Source organism: Dendrobium catenatum, unplaced genomic scaffold (genome assembly GCF_001605985.2).
Source record: "Dendrobium catenatum unplaced genomic scaffold, ASM160598v2 fragScaff_scaffold_1105, whole genome shotgun sequence".
NCBI classification, from domain to species: Eukaryota; Viridiplantae; Streptophyta; class Magnoliopsida; order Asparagales; family Orchidaceae; genus Dendrobium; species Dendrobium catenatum.
In genome coordinates, this window is record NW_021319567.1 from 704005 (window position 1) to 712937 (window position 8933).

Sequence of the window (8933 nt, forward strand, 5' to 3'; positions counted from 1 at the left end):
GGTCGGGAGGATCGATCCAAGTAATTCTCACACGGGTCTTCGTCGGATTCAATCCGCGTCAAAAGAAGGCGATTGTAGTACGTCGAGGTTACCTTTGGGCATCGAACACAAGCCCCCATTCTAGCTCGGGATCCGCCATGCGACATGGAGGTGAAGATGGGTGGTCGCCACAAGATGCTCTCCGAGGGGGAAGATGGAGAGGTCCGGGGTTAGATGGAGGGGGAGGCCGGCGGTAGAGCTAGGGTGAGAGGATGGGTTAAGCTTTAGAAAACTGAAATTGATTTCAGATTGTTTATCATATGAATGTGAGAAATTTGAATTCCAAATTTCAAATTTGAAATTGGTGGAGCGAGGGAATTGGCCGGATGGGGGAAGGGCGTCGGTGAGGTGGTCGGCCAGGATTGTGAGGGTGGCCGGCGGCGGGAAACCCAAGGGGGGCCGGCGGCTAGGGGTTAGGGTGAATTTAGGTTGGGTTTCTTGTGGTGGGGAAGAGGTAGAGGAAGAATGAAAATACTATAATTGTAATTACCTAGAGAACTCACTAAGAGATCTCAAACGAAGAACTCACCAAGAGATCTTCAAGCACTCACAAAGAGAACATAAAGTAGAAAATTTCATTCATCCAATAATCCATACAATACAATGATCAAGCCCTTATATAGGCTCATCGAAAATAAAAAAAAATAAAAGACGACATTTCCCTTGGGCTACAACAAACACTAATTCCCTCATAGGGGTACAAATGGAAAAACAAGAAATAAAAAATGATATGAATAAAATAAAGCATCAAAAATAAAGCTGCTGAATCATGGCCGTCACTCGACGACCCCTCCGGTGGTACGTATGTCGGAATCTCCTATGGATGTCCTCATCATAATCATTGCAGGTAATTTGGTTATTTTGTTGTGCTAATGTAAGGAATAAAAATTTAGATCAAGTAGTAATGACGAAACCTAAACCACAATTTTGAACAGCAAGAGTCCTAAATGCTTAATAAGACTAAAACCCATGGACTAAGTAGCAATATATTGTCTTGTTGAATTGCAAGATTGATAGCTGAAATTTGACCACAACAACCCACAGAAGGATGAAATCATTAATTGTAACCTGAATAGTATACACAATCACATACATGAATAGACATGTTGCAAACAAACACATTTATAGAGGGGAAAAAGAGTCATTACAAATCTGAATGCATGAGGGGGTAACTTTGATCTTTCAATTTAACCCAGCTCAAACAAATAAAGATTACCTATATTTGAAATCAATATGATACTTTATACACCAAATTTGGATAGATATCATGATACACAAACATTCAAATTAACCAAACGAAACAACATCAAATGCAGCTTCTGCTGTAAATGAATGACAAAGAATGATGGAAATGTTGACGAAAAATAGCTACGTTGCACTGCTACACCTATTTATGAAGGTGTACTGTATCGGATATGTGCCCGACACGGATACGCGTCCGATATAGCACCGATACGTGTTGGATACGGCCATGATGTATCCGATTAAAAAATATATTAAATTTAAAAAGGACACACGTACCAGATACGCACGCCCTAATTAAAAACAAAAAAGACGTAACAGACTAGTGAACCACTGAGGCCCGCATATTATTCCTACGACCGCGAGTTAGGGCATTTCATTTTATGTTTTGTGGTTGCGTGTTACGCTAGCAGAAGGCGAGCGCATGTTAGAGTAGCGGGAAGGCGACAAACTTGTGCGACTTACGCGAGCATGAAGGTGACATTCTCGTGAGAGGGAAGGCGACGGACTCTTAAGCAGGAATCGATAGGCCTCACAAGCAGTGAAGCCGCGCGTGTTAGGCGACCAAGAAGGCGACGTTAAGCAACGACATGTGAGCAGCGAGACCACCGAACTCATCAATTTTGGGCTTAAGTAAATTTGAGGTACTTTGTTTTCAGAAATTCTTCATATTAAGAAATTCATTTATAAATTTTGGGCTTAAGCATATTTTAGGTATTCCGTTTTCCATCTTCAAAAATTCTTTCCAGGGTTTCAAGTAGAGTGAATCTAAGATAGAATTTCTATGTTATAAATGAGAGGAGCTTGTGCATTCCTCTATCATAGAACTGAGAAGAACTTGTGCATTCCTCTATCATAGAAATGGGCTATCATGGGAATATTAGAAATTGCTAATCTTTCACTTGATAAGCCTGAATTGGAAACATTTATATTTATTGAAGATGATATAGAAGTTCAAAGACAAACCACTGAAGAAGCTAATCCTATCATTTAGCCTTTCAAATTTGTCAAGTATTGCAATGCCTTACTGCAATGATTGGTAGCAAGAATAACAAACATCCCGGCTTCGTCCATAAGACTAGGATAAAATCTCTTATCCCATAAAAAGCTAAAAAATATTTTTTTTTTTTTTTTTTTTTTTTGTCATTTCAAATATTATGTTTCGATTGCTTTCTTAATTTCTATGTATAATTTATAAATTATAATGTTGCGTCCGGCCGTACCCGTATTCTGTAATTTCAAGAATTGACGTGTCTTGTATCTGTATTGTGTCATATCCATGTCGTCGTATTCATATCGATGCAACATAGAAAAATAGCCTTGATATGAGTTATGATAGTGCGATTAGGCCTTAAAACTTTGACAAAAAAAATATCATTGCTATTGATATTGTTGACCCCTACACATCAAACCATGTGCAAAAGGGGCAAAATCGGCAAATTAAGCAACACCCGTGTCGACGTGATGCGCCACTTGAAGGGAAAAACGACCTCCGATTAACAAACGGATTATGTCATTGCAATCAAAACGTCAAGTTTGCCTAAGAGGGCACCCCTCGTTGTCAAATCAGACAAGATTAGTCCAAAGAGACGACTTACAATGGAAATTGAAGTCGCCCAAATGACGTTAGATAGCAAAACGGATTTCGTCGTTGCATTTGGAACGTCATCGACACCCAAAATCACTATCAACTTGTTCAATTGGAGTCATCTAGCAAAATCAACACGAATCCCGAGCGGTGATTGACAAACCGAAGAAATTGATGCGCGAAGCCGCCGAAATGACGTCTGATCGCAAAAAGCTAAGTTTTAATTTATAAAAGCTAAGTAAAGATGGTTGACTTGCAACAGATGTAAGCACCTACGAGTTATTGTATAGGACTCATCACACATACCAAATGTTACCTACGAGAAGATATAGAAGAGCTGTAGTAAATACAAGTACCTAAAAGCTGTATTAGAGAATCCACGGTGTACGCAACATCTTGCTAGCGAAAGTGGCAAGTGATTTGTAGCATCATTTACGAAGAATATGGAGTTAAAGCTAAACTGCTCGACCTGCTTGAATATCTTGGATCAACCAATGTTGTTGCCTTATAGACGGAGCTTATAAAACACCCGTAACAAGGTATTGACAAATGATAGATACAGTTGTCCTGATTGCAGACAATGATGCTCCTTTGCAAACATACACAGTGCAATATGTAATAAATGTAAACATCTGTTGGTAATGGCGGATGAGTTGTCGCATGTACGACAGTGGTAATTAGCAGCATGCAACAAGTACCACAGTACCCTTATAGTTGATAACCATGTTGAGGAGAAGTGCATTCAACTCATATCAGAACTGAAAGATTGATCAAGTACGACTAAGTCTTCCAATTGATCATTCCAAAAAATTCTGATATTGATAGTTGGGTATAAAGGCAACTCGACGTATGGAGGAAACCCGCTGATATGCTATTAAAAGAAGACTCCAAATGTGTCACAAGAAACGCCGAAGACTTCCGACAACTACAAGTATCTGCAAGCTGCTGCAGGAAACCCATTAATCTACAACTAGCAGGAGGGTCCCAACTGTGACACTAAGCATGCGAAATTGAATAATTTTATAAATGATTATGTAGAATCAAAGAATGAGTAGTTGTAGAAAAAAATGTCTCATTCTATCATCTCTTCAAAAATACTAAGGCTCCCAAAAATATGTTGAGCTATTTGTGGGAACATCCGGAGATCGAGCCTTGCAACCCAATGTCATACATGTGCATCACAAATACATAGAACAAGCCCCTCGAGTACATTATTCTGGAGCCGGAGAAGAAGGCTCTATTTACCATGCGTATATCAGATACTAGAATGTCGTTGAGATCACGAAGATGATCTTGCACTCTGTTATGTCCATGCTTCAAAGAAACTACCTTGTAATGAGTCGAAGACAAAGCAATACATCGGTCGAGCCTTTGGTCTCATCAGCTTATGAAACCTCATCTATCACAAAATGACCTTATATCGTTTGGATGTCCTTACCCAGTCTAAGCAAGGATAGGGTGACTTATGAATATGATCTCTAAGGATGAAAAGGCAATCATCAGTTGGACTAAATGATATTCTTGTAACTTATCAATGGAAGCATAATGCAACTCACGTCATTGCTGCTACGGATAAAGGCAGAATCTACATCAGAACAATAAAGTATCTTATGGCTATGTTGGATGACAACACTACCATTCGTCTGTAAGCAAAAGTAGGGAATCTATAATAAAAACTGCAAATCACAGGTGGACCGAGTGATAAACTTACAGCACCATGCCACCAGATCCGTCACACTCATACAAACAGACAGGAGTTTGAATATTCCTAAATGAAATTTAGTGCATTTATCAATAGTGGTTATTTGCATAACTGATAACCAGAAAAATACACCTTTGCACTGTATGTAAATATTTTAAAAATAACCTCATATTTACATTGCAAGATGCATTTTGTAGTAACAGTGCATTGCAGTTACATGCCAATATGTTGCATATGCGTGTATTATAACTTGCAGAATAAATTATGCAAGCATGTCATCCGACATCACTATCACATTCCAAAAAGTCCTCGGCATGCATTTGTAGGATGCCGATGATTTCATTTTAGTGTGTCATTATGAATGACCTCCCACCTGCATTTGCAGGATGTAGAAGGTTTCATTCTAGCATGTCAGTTGACATTGCAATCACAATTTAAAATTACCTCTTGCATGCATTGGTATGATGTTGAGGATTTCATTCAAGCATGACATTCAACATTACAATTACACTCCAAAGTATCCTCCCGTATGTATTTGAAATATGCAGAGAATTTTATTCCAGTAATATCATCCATATGTATAAATGCATCACGCAAAATACACTCAACAGCATATAACCGCATGAGCCCTGACGAGTGTGTTATGGGTACACACGTGGCGTCTGAGGATGCTATGCCGGTTAACAAATGAACCTAAGTTTGAACCCAATCCTCTATCGGTAAATAAGATAGAGTCGACAAAGTTCAACCAACAAAACAAAAATGTCCATAAAAAAACCCATGACAATGATCATGTTAAATGCAAATCTCAACCGGAGGGATTGATTATCAAGAATCTACCAAAGGCACCAAGCCTACAACAAGCCCGATCCTCTGTCGACAAATAAGACAAAGTCGACAAAGTTCAACTAATAAAAAAAATTTTTCATACACCTGATGATGACCTTGCTGAATATAAATCTCAACTAGAGGGAAATTCTCAATAATCTATCAAAGATAACAAGTCTACAACAAATTCAATCCTTTGTCGGCAAAAAAGAAAGAGCCGATAAGTTTCAACTAATAAAACAAAATTGCCCATACACCCTGATGATAGTCGTGTTGATAGAAAATTTTAACCGGAGGGGACCATAAACATTTAAAATACCTCCCAAATGCCCAAAAAAATTCAAAAATTTCAAAAAATAGGAAAACCTAAGATATTTAAAATTCAAATTAATCAAATACTTAAAGTACAAATATCCATCCACCCTCCACAATAATTTGTTAAGGTGGACAAATTTAAAAATTACTTCAGCTCACAAAGAGCTGATGTCTTGTCAAGAATATTATTAGGATCCATTCTCAATTTATCTCTTGCTAATAAGAAAGTGGCACATGTTCTCTAATGGGTGGTTTTGCCACCAAATAACACCACATCGTGGATTTTGCCGCCAAATGATGTCATAGGTAAACGGTTATGACCGGGACCCTCTAACTAGATGACTTTGCCGTAAAATGACACAATTATATTCGGTCATGGTCAAAACTCGTATGTTCCCCAACAACAATAAATCATTGAGCAATATTCACCTCAGGTCTACAAGGCACCCTTGGACGAAGAAACCTATGGCTGCCGACAAGGATTCTTCTGTTAAGTTAGGTTGACTACCTCCTCTGACTAAGTAGACCAGGGATCATGATGGCCCGGGATGATGGAACCATGGGATCTTAATCAAGCTCATCATCACTCCTCCCACCATCTGCTTTAAGTATAAGATGGTGAAATTTTCAATTTTAAATACTAATTTCTCAAATACCTAAACCCATATTGCTACTATACGCTGGATACTATGTATCTATTTGACTTATAGCTTTAATCGAAAGTTCTCTCTCATGATCGGGAGGGGTACTTAACTATAGAGGCTTGCGCTTATAGGAAACCAGAACTTAAATCATAAAATCATTGCAAAATGAGAGCAAAATCTCGGTGTAGTGTCTTACTTCAAACCTAATATGCCTTCTAAAAAATTTCCTCGGATCTTACTCATTAAAGCTCTCCTCGATGACCAAATGAAAGGCCGAAAAGAAGAAGAAAGAAAGGAAGAGGGTCCGCAGAGAGGCCAGGAAGCAAATTTTTGGAGCCCACAATAGTCGAGCATACGTGGACCTAATTGAAGTTAAAGTTGACCCACTTCACATGTAGTTAATTCAGTCAGGGAAGGCTAGCCAAAGCTTCCAAGGAGGCAACTCCTTCAAGTCGGATTGGCGATTCCCTTAAGTTGAGCAGGTGATTTCGACAGTTCAATTAGGCAATATAACACCATAAGGCTATCAGCTAATATACGCATGTGTCATTAGCCTGCACAACTCTCAAGCTTTATCCTCATCTTATAGATATATATATGTAGCTAATCCTGTGGCATCCCAAGCTCGATCCCAAGCCTTTAGAAAAATGGTAAGAGTGGAGCTCAAGTTACCCGACATGGGAAATTCACGCCTATTTAGAGAAGATCAAAGCTTCAGTAGAACTTTTTCTCTCCCTTTATCTACTCTCTTCACACAAGGTCTCAGTAAATTTTGTGTTTGATTCACAGACAATTTTAGTTCCAACAACCACAAAACATAGGTTTCAAAAATAATAGGTTCAATGTCCCAAACCTAGTCTTCTCACAAAGCAAAAGTTGGACCCTTCTATTAATGAAGAGGAATATTAAATGGTAAAGCTATTCCGTTGTACACATCCTACTTAAATCCATGCTCATTAATAGTTTAAATGACACTTACTAAACAAGAGATTTAGCTTCACCTGTTCCCTATTTCGATCAACTCCTTTGTCATTTTCAGCAAAGTCAACTCTCAGCTGGCGTCCATTTATCTCATAGCCTTGGAGATTGCGACGAGCACTCAAAGCTGTTTCTTCATCTTTGTACTCACAAAAGCCATAACCTTTAGGCCTTCCAGTTTCCTTATCAAGTACCAACCTGAAATAAGGTGAAGAATTGGCATGTAACAGCAGATGGGCCAGTATAAAAACTGCATAGCTCTCTAAAAATGCAAAGCACTGAAATCAAATGCCCTGCTGATCTATCAATATCTCTAGTCATCAGCATGAAAGATAGAAAACATCTAACATTACATTCTCAATCTAGACTGTAAGGATGTCAAAATAGCGCAAAGATTTTTGAAGAGCATATCAAACAAAAGAGAGTTAACATGGATGGGAAATAAGAACGCATACCGCTACATGCTCATGAACTTGATAATTAAATCCTCCTCATAAAAAATATGTCTAGTTCGACGCTCAAAGCAAGTTAGAGAATTGATAATATCAAAAGCCCTAGCCTAAACTTCTTGTGCAAAAAAATAATTTGACAAGGAGAACAGATAAGATCTTCCAGTTCATTTCAAATAAGAATTAAACTAGGGATTTACAGACTGACCTGAAGGAGACAACGGGGCCAACCTCCTCGCAAATTTGTATCAGCTGTTCTTCGGTCGCATCGTAAGGTATGTTTCCAACTATACAGTAAGGTATGCTTCATACGAAATCTCAAGCACGGAAAGAAAAGATAACCAAAAGAAAGATTAAACAGCTCCCTCACCGAAGACACAGCGGTGCTGCAAGCCGGAGGTGGAAGCCATATCACAAAGAACTATCGGGGCTCGCTCCCTCGCCGCCGATGCAAGCATGAGAATCCCGGCAGCGGCGGCTGCGATCCATGGCCATTTTTAATCGAAAAAAAGAAAAAAAAAAAGATTTTTTTTATATGGGCCGTGCTCGCGCGTCCTTTTATGTGACGACTTGGCGGCTGGATGGCCATAATGTGAAGCACTGAAGCTTAGCAATTTCGTTTAGAAATAACCATTATTCAAACAGAATTGGTATTTTTTTTAGGGATTAACAAATCTGCGTGTTTTAACAAAGAAAACAAGATATCAAGTTTAGGTTATTTGATATTGCAGTGTACGTCCACAATATCCGAGATGAGAATATTACATTGTAGCAAATGAAATTATAGAACTTTATACCATTTCTGAATAGGAGGTGAAGTTAGACAAGCAAAAGATGAAGAATGTTGCGTCCTAATATTCATGATGGTAGAGAAATATAAAATTTAACGTCTTAGCTTTGTATAAAGATTCAGCACACAATCAGATAAGAGAGATGGTGCAGTATTTATAAGATACATCAAGATTTTTACGTGAAAAGCTCTTAAAAGGGGAAAAACTACATGATCTAGCCTAGTTTGAATGAATCTTCTAATATTTACAGTTAATTACAAATAAGGTCTTTCATTGGAGGGAAGGTCTTGGCTTGATGTAACAAATATACATCATATAGAATGCTTTACATGGTGGAAATTGGAAGAATCGATAATG

General features: G+C 38.4%; 1 protein-coding gene across 1 annotated transcript in view; it reads right to left on the reverse strand.

The window, feature by feature from the left end:
- Nucleotides 1–8395, reverse strand: part of LOC110107497 (cleavage stimulating factor 64) — a 40708-nt gene extending 32313 nt beyond the window's left edge. The window contains exons 1-3 of the mRNA XM_020837771.2: nucleotides 8156–8395; nucleotides 7994–8072; nucleotides 7360–7534 (exon numbers count right to left, since the gene is read on the reverse strand). Of these exons, the coding sequence (XP_020693430.1) occupies nucleotides 7360–7534; nucleotides 7994–8072; nucleotides 8156–8243 (342 nt within the window). The 5' untranslated portion in view covers nucleotides 8244–8395. The remainder of the gene's footprint in view (nucleotides 1–7359; nucleotides 7535–7993; nucleotides 8073–8155) is intronic.
- Between the last annotated feature and the right edge of the window lie 538 nt (nucleotides 8396–8933).